General features: G+C 39.1%; 1 protein-coding gene across 3 annotated transcripts in view; it reads right to left on the bottom strand.

Annotated features, from left to right (window-relative positions):
* Positions 1-18,708, bottom strand: part of agap3 (ArfGAP with GTPase domain, ankyrin repeat and PH domain 3) — a 95,224-nt gene that overhangs the window by 42,389 nt on the left and 34,127 nt on the right. For 2 of the 3 annotated variants that reach the window (XM_077723902.1, XM_077723903.1), the window contains exons 2-8: positions 11,687-11,745; positions 8,079-8,166; positions 5,437-5,522; positions 3,032-3,173; positions 2,824-2,958; positions 1,724-1,851; positions 595-750 (exon numbers count right to left, since the gene is read on the bottom strand). In XM_077723902.1, coding sequence (XP_077580028.1) covers positions 595-750; positions 1,724-1,851; positions 2,824-2,958; positions 3,032-3,173; positions 5,437-5,522; positions 8,079-8,166; positions 11,687-11,745 — 794 coding nt within the window. Of the gene's footprint in view, positions 1-594; positions 751-1,723; positions 1,852-2,823; positions 2,959-3,031; positions 3,174-5,436; positions 5,523-8,078; positions 8,167-11,686; positions 11,746-16,345; positions 18,108-18,708 lie in introns of those variants that run through there. The other variant, XM_077723901.1, reaches the window with a different exon arrangement.

The raw sequence follows: 18,708 nt of genomic DNA, 5'->3' as shown, positions 1-18,708 counted from the left end.
TGGGAGAGTTTAGAGTGGTTAGTGCACACCACAGGCTACCGGTTAAAGCAACAGGACATGGACGAGGGGGTTCAAAGAAGAGGAGGGTTTGGGGGGGTGGGCTGGTTTTTAACTCTTATAGATTAAATCTGAAGTGAAGGGTGTGGGGTAGGGGATATATTCATAGTTTATGTTGTGGCTCTGACTTATTTGTTGCTATTAGGGAAGGGTCCGCTCAGTCAGAACAACGGGGCAAGGGTGTGGGGGTGAAAGTTTTGGTTTGGAAAGCGCTGTGGGGGGCCTTCGGCGTCACAGGTTCCGTGAGAAACCTAATCCACTCACTACATCCAATTAGAGAAACAAAAGAACAAGAACAATTTCCACAGTGTTAATTTTTCTTATTTGCTTTTTGAAGGGATCTAATAGAACTTGTCTTTTTTCTCCATTTTGCCCCTTGTGCGATTTGAACCTTCATAGGTGACAGGAGCGGTGGCTCGGCCACTTTTTTTCCCCGTAGATTTGAATCGCCCCCCCCCCTCCAGCGGATAAAATTTACCGCTCCTTTCAATAGTAATGCGAGTGGGCGTTACTTTGTATCAGCTGCCGCATACTTACTGTGAAAATGTTGGAGCGACGCTTGGACTGCTTGCGGATAGGCGTGGGGGTGTTGGAGGCAGCAATGGTCTCGATACGCATCTCCCGCTGGCTTATGCTGGGAGTGGAGGGGACAGAGGAAGAGTAGTCGCCAAAGGCGCAGCCACCGTTCGCCGCCTGGAACAAGGGGGCAGAAAAAGTAGGAGGAGGAAGGCAAGGATGGCACCATAGGATGGAGAAAAAAGGAGAGAAAGCAAGTAAGAACACAATTTCAGTGCAATTTTTGTCAATAAGAGGATTATACTGAAGAGCTACTTCACATTCGTAATAATAATAGTATTATTAGACAATAAATATAACATAAAATCCGCAATTTTACCTAAAAAATGACAGTAGAATGACGTCAAACGTCTTTAAGGATAACTTTATTATACTGCTCTAATAACTAAAAATGTATATATATAATAAATGAAACAATAACTAAACACGTTAGATTTTAAATAATAAATAAAACATGCAGTCCATTCATGCACTAAAGCGCCTTAAGATCCGATATGCCTTATGTATCAAAATAAACTGGATCAATGATGGTGTGCTTTATAATCAATTGTCTTATAGACCATTATAGACACTGTTGAGAGAAAAGGGAGTGATTTAGAGTAGAGGTTGCTGTTGATTAACAATTATCTAGTTTGCTCCTGTTGATTTTTTTGTTTTAAATCTATACTAATTACCTGATCATATAAAATAATTTTACAATAACAGATGATGTTCTGTAGTACAATTAGTGAGGTAAAATTTCACTGATAATCAAGCTCAATTTGAGCACATTCTAACTTTGAAATGTCTAGTATACTAAACCAGTAGTAAAACTGATTTTGCCTCATTGAGCTACTCAGAAAACATTTACGGCCATCAATGGTAAATGTTTAACCTGTGAAATAGTCATGGCTACAAACTCTTATGCAAAACACATTGGGTTAATCCTGTAAAAGAGACTAATATAACGCAAAGTATAGATACAAGGCTTTTCAGAGTACACATTTGTACTTTTTCCCTATCTTATATTTCTTGCTTCCAAAAAATACACAAACGAAATTAAGCCACTTGAGATGATTGTGTGACCTTACAATTGTTCTATTGGTCCTACCTGGTTAATGTGTACGGCGGGAATGGAGGCTGCGGGGACTGATGAGTGGCTGGGCGAGTTTGGCAGCGATTTGCATGGCCCAATGGAGAGCTGCTGCTTTTTCCTCATGGCCACCACTTTCTGAGCCACTAGAATAGAAAGAAATTGTTTTACCATGTTTGTAATAGTGTCTTTTCTAAGTCACATCTTCAAAATACACTGCAGACGTTTAGAATTCCTCGGCATTGCTCAACCATTAACAACTTGAAGTCGGATGGTGAGTGGTAAAAGAGTATTTCCATCTTGTATTTGGTAGATTCAGATGTCTCTATGGACACCGAGGAAGGAGTCATAATAAGAAATTGCCTATGGTAAATTTTTGAAAAAAAATCACTCGAGTTGCATACAAAAATATTCAACATAAATTACCATATATATTCAAAATCTGTAAAGTAAGTCAAACTGTATTAGGGTGTTTTGTGTGTGTTTGACATTTCCAAAAAAAAAAAAAAACTTTTTCTTCCATTGGCAAACATTAGTGTCAAAATGAACTTTACTATACACCAAAATAAAACTGAAAGGTGATCATTTGACATTGCAAGACTTGTTTAAACCAGAGTCCTAGCTGCTAAAACTTAAATACACTAAAATATATTATTCAGGGATGAAGAATGACACCAAATTAGTCTCCTTGTCACTTTCAGTGATGATAAAAGTGAGACAAGATCTAAGCAGCCATGTGCAACTTCTCATTTAATTAAAACAGAGAGGGAAGCAAATTAGTGGCCGGACGATGGGGACAAGAAAGAGTTAGATTAGGGTCGCCTGAAAGGAGAAATACCTTCATCTCCTTTGATTTGGCTCTACTTATGCTTCGGGAGGCAATTAAGAAGCCAAAGCAGCATAGCAAACATTGTGTTTGATATTGAAACAAGCTTTCATGTGCACTATTGTGGCGAATTAATGATGAGTTAGTTATGATTTCAGAGGGGAACCTTAAATTTTGGATGATTTATATTTTATTAAAGGAGGATGAACATGATCATTTCGGAGCTTCATGCCTCAATGGATAGGTTGTTAACTGTTAAAAGAGACTGAAATAGAGGAACATAAACTCTCACCATCTTGAAAGACTCTCTCCACATTGAGGCCGTAGGTGGAGCAGGTTTCGTAATACGTGCAGCGCTTTAGGTCATTGGACAACTTTCTGGCCCGCGAATCATCGATCACTCTGGGGTTGGCGGCGCTAATGGCATCTAGAAGGAGTAGAAATGGTGAAATGCGAAAAAGACTGAAAGCCCATCATGACCAAATTAGACGCAAACAAACCTTGCGTCCCCACAAGGACCATGGGCACCTCAGCTGCGTTCCTGTAACTTGACAGACGCAGAAAATAGTTGTACACTGTCTGGAAGCTGATCTCGTCTTCCAGGCTGAAGACGAAGACCACTGCATCCACCCAGGCGGCAAACTGCGGGCATAAAAGAAAAATAAGACTGGCGTTAAGAACAAGCATTGAATAATCATCAATTCAGTGTTATTAACGGTGATAGACATCCACTCCAGTGGTCAGTTTAAGGGCCACTTACAAACCTTCCATGAAATGAAACGAGTTAAAATCCCTTAACATGCACTTAACCTACATTATGTGATGAATATATTATTTTTAATCATACTGAATGACCTTTATGTCCAATTCAGAAATCTGTCTTTGTCTCTTTGGCATGGAAACAAGTCTCGGTCTATAAGTGGCAACCCAACTATAACATTTTGGAACAAAGTGTGACAGGCATGCGGTCGGCGGCCAGATTTTGTGTAGAAGTTGCATATACACAGTAAATTGGGAGGCCACAATTTTGTGCCAAGTCAAATGTGGCTTGTGGCCAGACTAAAATGAGAACTTGTCATGTTTGATCTTAGAATAGGCAGTAGTATTTTGCTGCCACAAATTTACAAAGTACGTATATGCAGTACAATATATAGTAAGTGTAAATAATGTGTAGACTGTCATTTATTTACATTTGGTATGCATAAAGTAAAAAAATATGAGAATTAAATACATTTAAATAGTCTGCATTCTTACCAATACACAAAGGATCTAGTTCTAAGGAAGGAAAATATAAATTCATATTTTATAATAATCGGGATTAAATTGGAATGAAAATAAATTTCAAGAATAATATATAAATATACATATATACTTTACATACAGGAAAAACAAAGCAAATTAAATTGCTAGTTTTGCTCATTTTACCACATGGTGGTAGTCTTCCCCAGTTTGTGATGCAAGAGAAAAAGGTTTGCATAATCAACAGGAGGTGGTAGGAGTAAAAATGTAGTGACGCAAGCCTTGTCTGTATCTGTTTGAAAACAACTATCATTGACTTTACACTGAAATCTTCTTGTCTTGATTTCATGAGAAAGTTAAACTTTGTGATGTGTTTTGTAATTGAAGAGCAAAAACATCTAAAACGCTACCAATGAATCCTCAAATTGTTCATTCATTTTCAACACTGCTCACCCTCATCTGCAGGGGTGCCAGAGCCATCTGATATTGGGCAAAAAAAGGCTGACTACACCATAATCTAGTTGAAGGACACACAGAAACAGACAACTATTCGCACTCCTACTCACACCATCACTGAGTGGGAATCGACCCCCGACTGTCATCACTGAAGTCAGGCGAGTGAACCACAACACCTTTCAGGTGGCTGGCTCAAAATGGGAAATGTATTTTGAGCTTAGGTACTCTGGGGTGAAATGCTAAAATCAAAGCCAAATGATAAACAGAACTGTGCTATGTTTTGTTAGAAGAGGTGGCAAAAATATGTCTTTTTTTTTCACTATAACCATCATAAAATCTCAGCACAAGTTAGACAAAATGAGAGCAAAGGGAGCAGGGAATGGATTGCTAATTCACTTCGTTAAAATTATTTCCAAAAAAAATGATGTTGATGCTTAAATGCTAAATAAAATACATACTTTCTGCCGCATATTTCTTGTCCTTGTTATCACCTCGCCAGAAGTAATAAATCATACATGATATAAAATTACATTTTACCACCCACTGGTGTAATAAAGTAGGTCGCAATACCTTAGGCTGTAAAATACTGCTGAAACTGAAATGCATCATTTTATGCTTGTGTTAGACTTAATAAAATATTGAATACAGACCACTTATTAGCTCATTGGGTACCATGGACAGTGACAGAAATCTAATGCACTTTAAATGGCTTGGAAAGAAAAACTTTCCACTGCTTATCACAGAAAATCAGAACTGTAAGGCAAATGAGCTTCACAGTTGAGAACAGAGCAGCACCCAGCTAGGATTATTATGGAAAAAAATCAAAAACTATGATAGGATTAGTAAAAAAAAAAGACAAAATTTGCCCGCTGCTCTACCTCAGCATGAGGTTGAATGATTGCAAAGTAAAACGATTTAGGAACGTGTATAAATGGGCACATCAAAGCTCATTATCTTATCAGCTCTCGGTCCGGCGTCCAAAGTTATGCTTTCAATTTCTAAGGCTACAAACCATGAGATCCTGCCTCTTAGGTGTGTGACTACAAATGTTGCTCGTTGATCTGCTGTGACCTTTTAATGCATGTGAGTGTAGAAAGGGGAAAGTGGCAAAAAGAGAGCAGCAGGGAGGTAATGGTGTATGTGCTAATATGCACTTTATAGATGACTGCTGCTGCTGATGTTTTTTTTATTTTTTAGTTTTCACACTCACCTGTAACTCTGGGGGTCCTCCTTCATCTCTGATTAGGAGGAGATAGCTTTGGCCGTCCACCACAATCTCTTTCTTAAATCGACCACCTGGACAAATAATGGAAGGATCAATTTTGGGCCAAAAAAATCACATTTTTCAGTAATATATTATGAAATATTTCATATATTTCTTAAAATCCTTACATTTCTCAATAAAAGAACTAATACAGACACGTATTTTGTTCTGGAAGTTTTATGAATTTATTTTGTTTTATAAAATCTTGTTGCAATTGACAGCAAAATATGTCCAAACATTTCAACCTAGTTAAAAATGGAATGGACCTCTTTTGTCCTAAATAAGCGTTTTCAATGTCAATTTCCCTTCCTTTTCACATAACAAAATATATAGTCTGTGATCCGGCCTGGCATTGAATGAGTTAAGGTAATAACAATTCAACAGATATACAGTCAAGGTCGAAATTCAAATTTTGATGGAGATAGTTTTTCCATTTTGTTATTTTCTGATGAGGAGGACGGGCATCCATGCAGATACACACATAGGGGTTCTCAGCCAAATATAATGGGAACCCCTTGTGAGGAACGCCTTTGGGTGAAACAAGCATTGAAAGACTCGCAAAGCAACAAATGAACCCCCTGGAGATGGAAAGATCATGAAGGTGACGAGGCGCACTTCTTGCAGTTGATAATAGAAAATTCTTGGAATAGTGTTTCTTTCTAAAAGCCAACGTCAAGGGAAGCAAGGTAGAAAAATGATGATTCATTTTACCCTCAATTTTCCAATGAAACGCGGGTGTGTGTGAGCACTCGATAACGTAAAACATGGTGGCGTGACCTCATAAAAAAGTTTTGTCGAGAAGTTGAGCTCCTCTAAAGTGTCGCATTAGTGCGTTGACAGGAAGCCGACCGGGGGTCTCTCAGGAGCCAATTACGTGGGCGAAGAATTGCAATTTAGCGTGTCTAACGCACAGCTGTTGTAGGAGTCGCTGGGGCGAAAAAGGCACCACAATTTGGCTAGTTCCATGACGTGTGTGACACTGAAGCGACTCAGCAGCCACCCTCTCAGCAATATTGCAGTCTTGCGTATTAATTGTTACACCTGCCTCTTCCAAAAATAAAAATAACCAATAATATGACAAAGAAAAGTCTACATATTAAACACAAGGGGCAGAGATCTAGCATGGCAAAGCTCATAAGCAATTGTCATAGAATATCCAAGTAAACATCTATCCATTAAAAACTGGCCTATCACAGCTAATGTTTTCCTTTCCATCCAGTGGCATTGAAGAAAAAAAAACTACTAAAGTAAATCAATGCGTGTTGTAATTTTGTTTTGAAAAAATTATTTATACATACATATGAATGTATAAAAAACTATCTATCGATCAGCACGATCGGAAAAGTGGTCAAATCATTAATATATTAATTTTGGCAGCAATAAATGGGGGTTGACTGAATATTTTCATAATTTCCTAAGGGGTAGTAACTGGTTCAACGAGCTTCCAGAATGGGCTGTGTATGGCCTCAGAGGTTAAGCAGTGTTGGCTAGCTCTCATTAGATTGCATAATCGTGTGTCCATTCTTCCAAAGGTTGACTTAGTTCATCTCCTTCCCTGCAAGTAAAGCTACTCGAGTCAGTCACCCCTGGCACCTCGTCGGGTCTATTTTCGCAAAGGCTAGACGAATGAAGTTTTTGTAACAGGCAGCAGTAGACAGCATTTTAATTTTTTTCCGACGGACCAGACAAAGCATTGAGAAAGAGATCGTCTGTCGGCTCTCATAACAGAGATCAGAACAAGACGGCGAATGAATGATTTATGGAGAGAGAGAGAGTCACATACTCTGTCAGACTATGAATTTTGTTACATAATCACCAAGAGGTGTCTTTCAAAACCTTCTATGATGATAAGGAGGATGATGAGTTACGTGAGCGGGTCAGGTTAAACTAAAAAAAAAAAAAAAAGACGAAGAAGGTGGCCGAGGTGGGCGGCGATTGCACAGTGGCTCAGACCTTGACATCTGATGGCGCTCCATCCACTGTTGCTATGGCAACACATCCTGGCGCATGTTTCTCTTTTCACTTGCTGTATTTGAAATAACAGTCGCTGTGGAGCGCTTTCATTGGGATGATTGGAAATGTGCACGACATAGCAGATAAGCAGGAACGTCAAGAGGTGGCTGGAAGGGTAATCATACCGGAAAGTTTCACTTTTGGCACGGCATAATGACGGAACATCTTTGATACAATTGCACAAGGCAAGTGTTTCACTTCATCTTTGGAGGATGTCGAAGTGGGGCCAGAGGGCGCCATTCTCATTACGATCCCACTGATACGCTTCAGTTGTTGTCCTGCGTCTCCACAATTGAAACCGAGGCATACTTTTTCAAGAATAAATGGTTTAGGAGAGGAACCTCTTCATTAAAAACTTTTGTGGTCAGTTCTGGAATATTCACTTTTTGAGGGTTTGGATATTTGGATATCAAGTGCCTGCTATCAAACTTGAAATGAAAACAAGTAAATATTTGAGCTCCCTATCTCTGAATGTCTTTTTTGTTGCAACAGTGGATCAGATTTAAATAATACAGAGTTCTTGGGATGCAATAGAAGAGATAATAAAGTAATGCTCATTTGAATGAACAGTATACCTTCAGGAGATTCTTCCTGCACGTACGTGCCTGTCAAGTAGCGGTGGACTAAGGCTGACTTGCCGCTGGAGAGATTCCCCACAATTCCCTGCAAAAAATAAGACAGATGAATCAGTGTGCATAACTGAAAATAAAAACAACTCATTGAGGGAAAAGAAAAAGTCAGTAAAATTAAGAAATGATCACGACAAACATCTGACGTTGTACATCTGTAGCAAACGTCAAAAATAAATTAACTAAGATTATCACTGGTTTCATTTTTTTTTTACCAGCAAAATCTAACCACATACGAATATTTAAGGGACGACTGGCATGTAAACAACATTGTCATCACGGGAGCCTAGGAAATTGCAATGTAGCTTGTGAAATACTGTCATAAATAGTTGAGCATTTAGAAATGTCTGCCAACAACAATTTTGTCTAGTACGTAATACATGGGTACAGAGGAATAAACATATATATTATATGCTTTAGATGGCCATAGAATGCGATCGAGTGTACCATATCTAAAAAAAAAAATCACTGTATTATAATTTAGTTATATTTCTTCATTTTTGGCTGTAGTTTTTTGTCATTACATAACATGAGCTGATCAAAAGTTGGCATATTACATATTTGTATGTACATTAAAAAAGTAACACATGGTGTGTTGTTTGTAATTATGTTTTTGATTGATCTTTTGCGCATAATCATTCAGCTTTTAATCATCAATGCGGTACTCTTTTTTTTTTGTTGTTGCAGTAATTAATTGCACAAAATGTGAGTCGACCTTTTTTCCTTTAACTGCTGCAAAATTAAAAACAGATGTAGCCTGCAGATGAGGACAAGGCTATCAAAGTAAAACGTTGAGCTCGGCTCGGATCGCAGTTAGATGTAAAGCAGAGTAAGTGCATGTGTTTGTTTAAGAGCTTCTTGGAAGAAGTATGGCCAAGGAAGTCACTGGCTACAGGTTTTGTAGCTTTTTTTTTTCTCCTACCGGCACTGAAGGGTTTAAAAAAAAAAAGAAACTTTCAGAGGTGGGGGTGCAAGGCAGTTAGTCTAGTAAGAACAAAGAGGGCTACAACATACCTCAACTGAATTCTACTCCCCCACTTTAGATCATTAGTTGGTTGTTAAGTCAGGTATGGTTTTAATGAAAAGAACGCACGACTGACAATTTGAATCAGATTTTTCTCAGCGGGACGTCAACATTTTTGCATGAGTAGGTTAGCAAAATATGTAGGCTGTATGCTGTGAAAACAATGAGTCAACTCAACAAGGCTACCACCGGCACCACGCCACCTTCACAAAACACAAACGCTTCCTCAGCACTATGTGTCCAAATTCAGTTCTAGAAAACGATGGAACACCAAACATTGCAACATCCAATTTGTTTGTACTATTTTGCAGCAGCTCTTCAATGATAGAAAGTAATGGAATATTGTGTAATACTACTGAGGTTTGATTGGCTATTAACCAGGAATGGGTGTAATGCATGATACATGACGTTATGATATCACATTTTATGCAATGTGTTTATTGCCGAGCCTGTACCAAAGGTGTAACCTCGTGGTATGTGGGTCAGCTGGCAACCATGCGCTCTATGTTAATTCATCATTTTCTGTTGGAGTAGGCCGTGTACAGCCTGAATTGGTTACAAGACAACTGCAGGGCACAATAAGAAAAGCAAACATTTGCATTAACACTTATACCAGGGGTAGGGAACCTATGGCTCGGGAGCCATATGTGGCTCTTTTGATGGGTGTATATGGCTCTCCGTGAACCTGTTTGGTAAAATATGGGAACCGCTGGTGAGAGACCCAAGTCCCGGGCGCACAAATGGGGGCGTAACACCGGCAATGTGCCGCCGAAACTATCTCTAGCGCCTTTTTAAATACTATTTTTTTCTCAATTGACTATTCTGCATGCATTCTCGCATTGATAATCATTGATTAGAAACAGTGGAATAATAATCTCAAAAGAATTCAGACTTTTTTTAACTTTCAAAGTGGTGAAATGAATAATAAATGCTCACCTTTTCATGTATTTTTACTTTTAAATTCTGAGTATGGCTCTCAAGGAATAATGCTTGAAAATAGGAATTGTTCTCTTCGTCAAAAAGGTTCCCGACTCCTGACTTATACCTAAAGACAATTTAATGTGTTCAGGGTGGCATCTGGGAAGAAACCAGAGTACTTGGAGAAAACCCACGCAGGCACAGGTAGAATATCCAAACTCCACATGGGAAGGCCGGTATTTAACTTTTGATCTCAGAACTGTGAAGCAAGCGTACTAACCACTTTCTACCCTCCCGCCAAGTGTTCTGTATAAAAACAAAATATTACCAAGAAACTTGGGCACTGTTTAAAACTGCGGCATAATATCTCCTTTAAGAAGAATGGACTCTAGATGTGCTATGCAATTTAAAAGTTAAATGCGAAGAAGAGTTTTGAGAAAAAAAAAGCCCTGAAAGCAATTTATTTCTTACATTAAAATAAACTGACACCATTTGTCTAATATATTATCAGCATGAACTTTTGATTGTGCGCTACATTATTGCTTTTCTTCTCAAAGATTTAATTGAATCCTTACTGAACAGAAGCCAGTGTGGAAGCAGCCAACTAATAATAGCAGAATATCAAATAAACACATTTAGTATACTAAATTGAGAGCTGTCTTGAAGTTGCGGCAACGCCAATAATTCAACTGTTCCCTTATCTGGAGCTCATACATTATAGGTTGATTCGTGGACATTGGCTATGGATTTTGGCAGCCTTGAGGGAAGGATCGCACCCAGGACGCGTCACTCATAAACCAACAAAACTGTAACTCATCCCAGCAGCCGTCTCCATGGAAACACATTCATTACAAAATAAAACTTCAAATAAATGGTCAGAAAAATGACAAATCAATTATTTTTAGTGTCCACAGAGAAGCTCTTTTTGAAAGTTTGAAAGTACCTTGCAAGGTTTTATTACCAACATCACGTAGGCTCTGACATCAATAGCTCTGGGCTAGTATTGCCAAAAACAGTGCTTTGATGAATCATTAGTGGTTCTGGGCATCAAAATTAAATTGAGGACAACAGTTTAGCTCATGAATTAAAACATTTTCCACCCCTCACAAAAATCTGACTTTAGTATTGAACATTACAATTGTATTCAAGACAATCAGAAAGTATTTTTGTACTACATTTGGAGAAGACAAAATGCACCTTTTTACATATTCTAAAATGCATTTAAAATAATTACATTTATTCTCACAAATGTATTGCTATATTCTTAATGCATTGTTTTTACACAAATTTAAATAATATGCAAATACATTCACACCATTTCTTAAATGTAAATTATGTATAACTTTTTTTCTCACTTTAATCTGAAAATCTACGGGATAATTCTGTCACTCATCCAGATTGGAAACTGTCAGTCACTCCCTTAGACATTTAATTAGAGTAAATAAATAAAATCACACTAATTGCATGATAAAAATCCAGCCAACTCATTAGGCATTTTCAAAAAGAAGTGGAACATAACCGAGGATATGAAATTGAACAGGAGGTTCAAAAACCGGTCTTAGGGTGAAAAAAAAGGGAGGCTAACTTGGAAGAAGGTACTGCTTTTACTCACCACTTTTAGCTCTGGGACTGACCGGCTCAGTGTCCATTCCTGGCTGTTCACAAAAGAGTCTGAAAAGCAATAGGCAAAATAAAATAAAAGTCAATAATGACAAATATTTCATTATAGACATGTCTCATTTAATATATACACAATTGACATCATCAATCATTATTTCATGAAACCATCACATGCACACAACCTTTTTTTGTCAACATATTTGCTGATATTAACAGTGAAAAAGGTCCATTTGAAGCAGTTATCAATTGCCCCTCCCACTTTATAAGAATTAGATATTATTGGATATTGCCGACAGTCGCAAAAGAGTGAATGGCGTTATCATTTAACTTCCACCTCCATATAGACAATAAGAAATATGTAAATGTTGATGATAACAATTATTGAAATTATTATTATTAATGAAATTATAATATTTTATTCTGCAAATATTTCTTTTCATTGTGTTTTCAAGTAATTATTTTCCCCCTCAAATAACAACATAACTGCACAGTGTTTATTTTCCAAACTCATGCCTTGATTAAAACGACAATCTTGATCTTGAAATAAGGATAAAGAGGTCCTGTGTAATTATCTGACGTTGTTTGGGTCTCAGCTGATGCTCATCACAAGTTGAACTAAAATAATGTGCAAACAATCTGCGACAACATTGTTTCATCAGACAAATGTGACGGTTTTAGCCACAGGGGTAACAAAAAAAGTTGTGATATTTCACGGAGCTTGCATCAGTGAATAAACAATTTAACATGATCATATTCAAGGTTTTTGGCAAATAGCAATCAAGCACCATTAGAGCGTCAATTAGTCAGACACCTGCGCTTTCACACTACCCAAGCCTCCCCGTTTTCCTCATAAGACACGCATTATCTGACTCGATTAACCTTGTTTAGCTTCTCAGTGACATTTAAAGGTGAATCTCTGACAGAGATGGAAAAAAACTGCAGTGTTATAGCAACGATAACAGCAACTGGTAAAGATCACAACTTTTTTTTCAACGCATGAAAAAATTAACTATTTTAGGCGCAATGGGTGTTTTGGAGCAAGACTCCAAAGGTGTGGAATAATATAAATGATAGAAATAAACAATAGTAATACAAAACATAAATGTTGTATTTTCTGCATGAACATTAATACAAAAACACAACTAAATTGTTTACTCTCCAAAATCATTTAAAATTACAAAATTATTACTTTCTACTTTTACATTTATCACAAACACTAATAAATTCCATTCTTTTGAGTATATTAGTTGCCAGCCCTCCCAAAAAATTAAAATAAACAAGAATAATTTTCTAGCACATTTTTTTTCTCGACCTAACCAATTATTCTTTTGGTCCTATAAAAGAGTTAAATCTGATTGTATTAAACAGCATGGCTAATATAACAGCAAAACATATATAATCATCATGTCGCTACAGTGATAAATATATGTATATACTAATGTCTCTGTATGGACGTGCATTAAAGTACTGCAAGCCCCGCAATTAAAGTGGAAAAGAGAAGTTTATACAGAAAAAGGACTTCCCACAGTAAATGTATAATCATACAGAACCTCAATGTGTACTTTTCTTGTTAGGTGGTGCAGTTTTACACAGCACTTTAACATTGTCTTTATAGCTTTAACATGTCACAACATGTAGAGGTTGAAGCAGCCTGACTGTGTACGTACTAGGTAACTTGACCCCAATTGTATTAAACCATTTCTTTTTAGTTTAAGCAATCTCTGCTTATTTGCAGCATAATTTCCTCGCTGTAAGAAATTGGTGCCGTCCTTGTGGCGGATACAGCACGACCCTGCATATAAAATGTCCTAATTGAATCCATGTGCTCTACTTACGTCACCCTTAAAGAATGAGCATCCTCAAATGACTGTGCCCCAGAATGCCTATAGTTAGGAGTGGGGGCAACTACCCCCCCGCGTTTTTGATGCCTTGACAGAACAGCAGCAACTTTGTCTATGAAAGAGCGACTAGAGAGAAGCTTTAGCATTTTTTGCTGTGTCCTCACTTCACTGCTCACTTAAACTTGGATGGAAAAGACTGGTATGTTTCTGGGCAGATTAGATTTGCAGGGGCAAAAACGCAAAGCCAGCAGGAAGAAAAAATAAGACGCGGATGTGCAGTGGTTAATTTTAGTGGGGAAAGGGGCCCTTGAAATCTGTATTTCCCTCTAAAAGATTTTTCCAACCACTTCAAATTATAGAGGGTGACTTTAAGCTTGCAATTAGTGCTCCTGCTTCCCTCTTTTGGGCATCAAATGATGTTCACTGTCGGACCAACAGAAAAACAAAATCAGTCATGCAGGATATACTATGAACCATCTTGTTTAATTCTATCAACTCATTGGCTGCCTTTGATGGCAATGGATGTATAATCTATTAGAACTATCGCTGTCAGTGGTATTGAAACATGATCACCACTGCCAGCCATCTCAGTTCAAATGAATTGGATGTTAATAGTCGCTAATGCCAGCCAATAATATTTGGAAACATTTGGTTGTTACTTTGCAGATTCATAAGTTATTCTGGAACCTAACCTTTACAATGAATGGATTACTGTGCTATGGTCACTCTGCCAATGATTGCTTATTTATTTCACCCTAAAGAATAAATAGAAAAAGGATGGATGTACTTTGTAAGAATCACTTTCCCAGTAAAGCCCTCTGTCTGATCATTGGTGAGTTACTTTTAGAAATCCCACGGAATACTCTGTGATCCCATGTCAAAGGTTTAGCCAACAGAAACCCGACCCTTAAATGCTAGGCCTTTTCTTCATTTTTCAGTATCACAAGGAGGTGTGAAAATGCTCACATAGTACCTTTCTGTTCTTCTCTTAGAAGCAATTTACAGAGCAACTAGTTGGAGCGTTATCACCTTTTTGCTGAATGTCCAAACATCAAACTGTTATCTGCAGAGCTTTGTGATAAAAACAATCAGCCAAGGTAGAGCCGAACATCTCTATAACTCGCTCCACACTCTCAAAGCAAACGATTCAGACAGAGATAGCTTTTACCAGGTTAAATGATACAGGCTGGTTCAATTTTATTCAAATGTGCAAATGGAGGAGTTAAGCTATAATGCCCCGGTTGAGTGAATCAATTTGTCAGAGAATGGTGTCTGATTTGCTTCCAATTTTCTACCGCCTAAAATGGCTATAAAGGAAACTGCAGGAAAACATGGGGGGAAGGGGGCGATGTCAACCTTTGAGAAAAATGAGATTCACAGAGGGTAAAACACTGTTGCAAAACGCTGTTCTTTATCACTGACCTAGGTTAACACAGTAGTAAAGTAGTACGAAACAAAAATAAAAGACAAACAGTAAGTTTGTAAAGGCAAATGCAAACTACTTCTAACGGATATCATGTAGACAATGTGATTAAAGTAATTCACATAACACCCCTTTGGTAACTGTACAATAACAAATATGAGGGAATACAGGCACATTGCGACTGTGAATCAGACTACACCAGCTGCAGCAGAAAACAGCAAACCTGCTTTCAGTTTCAATTTGGACAATGCCAAACAAAACCAAGAAAACTTACAGTCAGTTTACATCTCTCCAGGACAAGTGTCATCCTGACCTGTTTGTCCCCATCTTTCTCCCTATCTGATTAATTGCACACCAAAAAAGTACAGAGGTTTAGTGGGTTACAAAATTTAAACCCAATCCACCGTATGGAGCAATTAATTTTGAAGGCTTGTTCCTGCCTTTTCAAAACTTAAATCTACCTATCTCTTCTCAGAGATCACTCATGCATCCATCTATTTAACAGAGCAGCTTTGTTCATTGACAGAGGAATGAGGGGGTCATTGGCAGAACACCTTAACTAAGACAAGATCCAGTTCCCATTGTACACCTTGAAAAAGTCTACAGGGTCGTCATCAAGAAACACTTCCGCAGATGTGTGTTTAGTTGTCGGGGTCTATTTGTTTCAGGGTCTTAATAGGGAGTGAGCAATTTAGACAGGTAGAGACAGGCAGTCCTTCCCAGGTAAGTGGGCGTTCACTAGGCACACCTACATTCCTGCTGCCTGACAGCCATGCTCTTGGAACTATAACGGATTAATACGATACAACTCAATTGCGCTCACGGAAAAATCTTGGAGGACACATGACCGTGGGACGCAATTCAACAACATTAAATAAGACCTTTGCATGTTCAAGGTCCACCTATTCTCTACAGTGACTACAAACCATTTACAACCACACACATACGCCTGAGTGGTGACGTAAATCTTTGCTTTGCAACTACTCCAGTTTTTTCATTGACTTGATTCTAAACTAAATATTGTGTTGGGGAGAATAAGTGTGGTAAAAGAGGAAAACATAGGTCAAAATAATATTAATAAATTTGTTCAATTCTTTTGTAAGGTCATTCTAAGCATATTAATTTTCCTATCAAACTGAAACTGAATATGAGGCAAAGTTCGAGCAAATAGAGGTAAAAGGCTAACAAAAATAGAAATTCCTAAAGCACTCTACATGGTTTTGAATGCCACCCAGACCCAAGATCCTCATGTGTTTTTCATTTGCCGTTTCTAAAAGAGAGGGGGGTGCACTTTTCACTTCCTTTACAGCAACCAGTGGAGGCGGGAATTTGGAGGTGCAATGTGAGTGGAAAATTGAGTAGAGAACTAAAGTCTTGCAGGTCTTACCTTGACCTTTATTAGACTCCGTGTCTGCGAGTGTCTCTATGGCGACAGGCAGTGACTTATTATTCAGAGTGAGATCATGCAGTCCTGCTCCTTTCGTTTCAAATTTATCTGGCTGCTCTTTCCTCCTGAAGCGGTTAGCTATGAGTTGCCAAATGCTCGGCTCCTCCTGGGCTGGTTTGGACAATTTAGTTGGGCACAGGGGCACCTCCATCACCTTGACCTTGCCCCTACTGCGGTACTGGATGAACTGCATACCCTTATCCTCGACCTGCTCACCCAACGGAGGTAGCGTTCTCCCCGTCAGGTACGAGAAAGGCTGAGGAGCCACTGGGTTAACAGTTTTCCCTTGTGAAGGTTCCCGTGTAGTGCTCTCACATCCTGGAGTCACTTTTTCCCGGGGCCGAGTCCTCCGGATTCGCATACTCAGGCTTCGTCTCAATGAACTCAATGTATTTTTAGGAGCATCTGATTTTGCCAACTTGGAAGATTTAGTACATTTGTCACCGTCACTTTCCTTGTTCTTATCCGTAGAACTTTTTAAAAAGAACTTCCAGCGGAAGGACCCTTTCAGGAGATTACCACTATCGTGGCTTGTGTTGCTCTGCTGCCTTGTTATATCGTCTTCACATGCTCGTTTTCGGAGCTCCAGTACAGTCATACTAAGTGGCCGTGTCTTCACACTTCTTTGGCGAATCCTGGGGATAACCTCTGCACAAACTGGCGCTCGTTGAACTGCAACCGGATTGAGACCATCCACAACCCTCAGTTCAGCTTTTCTGCTCCTGTACATCTGACTGGTCTCTAACACACCATTCCTTTTTAGGGAGTTTTGCTTGCCATGCTCCACCAGGACCGGGCCTGGACCTGAAAGCATGCACACGCTTCTCGGTCTCCGAAGTCGTTCTGGTAGAGTCTCATTTTTTAGCTCTGTTGGTTGTCCGTACATGCTCATAGTCCTCCTGCCGGGTGAGGCCTCATCCGGCCGAGATCTGCGCAGCACAGCTCGAGGTAGTGTGTGCCCTGTGACGGCACCATGGCTACCAAATGCCAATCCCCGGGCATGGACATTGACGTGGTAATTGTGAAAGTCAATAGTGTCCACTTCTGCAATATCTGAGGAGTCACCTGGGCTCTTGGAGAGATGACTTCTCAACCTGTTACTCCTCATTTTTTCTTCCCCCTCCTCTTCATTTTCCTCCAGCACCACCTCTCGACGTAGACTCCCCGTTCTCAGTGATGGCCACCTATCGAGGATGTGACCATTCTCCATGATCTTGCCTTCTGGCTGGCAACTGTCTACCAGGGTGCAAGGTGTCACCCAGCCCATTCCTAGCTCAGCGACCGGGTCATCCTCCTGTATTTCCTTCAGGGATACAGAGATGTGGTAAGAGATTATACCTTGCTGCTGATGGCCAACTGTAGCATCTGCTGTGCTACTGCTGATTAGTAGCATGGCAATGTACCCGTGCAAATTCACAGGCTACAGAAAAAAAAAATGCCGCCCAAGAAGTTTTGGGCATTCCTCATTTTGAAGACCAAATTCCAGTTCCCAGCATAATCCTTCACCTTTGACACGAGAGAAAACTTCAAACAAGTCGGGGCAGAGCTTCGCTGCCACCTGCATCTTCACATAAGCATTTTGACGGCCGCCGTGCTCTAAGTAGACTTTGTTCTATTTGGTGAGAACACAAGCTGGAGAACACAATCAAGAAAAAAAACTTCAGCACAGTTTGCCAAAGTCATGACTTTAAAAGTTTCAAAAAAAAAAAAAAAAACCTACTTATCCCTCCTCTCGGGCAAGTTGCAAACTGTGAGCTGTTCTTGTTGCAAGCGTTTCAGACAAGCCCCTTTAATCTCTGAGCTGAGGGGAGTGTGTGTCTCTCAACTTTCAAGTAGAGCCATGTAACCTCCAGGAACACATTGAAAACAAGGAGTGGATTTCGAAAGCCCCCGTGGCCCTTTACTCAGAGCGGCTTTTCTGCTCCTTGCTTCGAGACATAGACAAACATGAGACTGGGAACTGATTACATTCACACAAACAGGCACACTGTAGAAATTAACTAAGACTGTGGTCGGCATCAGCCATTATACTGCTCAAATGCAAAAAGAATGAAAGCATTTAGCAATTCTACTAATGGATGAGGGGATATTCTCTAGTTCCCGTGACTACTTATTCTTTCATGTTTCTGTAGTTGACTGACAGAAAAAAATGTGGTCTTCAATTTCTGAAAAGCTAGTTTTCATCTTAGAACACAGTGAATTTGACAGAGTAGTGGTAAAAAAAACCTTTACATATATCACTGTGCAATGCTCTATGAAAATTAAGTCAGATTTGTATGTCAACATTTCAGGTACTACTACTT

This window comes from Stigmatopora nigra, chromosome 9 (genome assembly GCF_051989575.1).
Source record: "Stigmatopora nigra isolate UIUO_SnigA chromosome 9, RoL_Snig_1.1, whole genome shotgun sequence".
Lineage (NCBI taxonomy): Eukaryota > Metazoa > Chordata > Actinopteri > Syngnathiformes > Syngnathidae > Stigmatopora > Stigmatopora nigra.
This window is presented reverse-complemented; position numbering and strand designations above follow the sequence as displayed.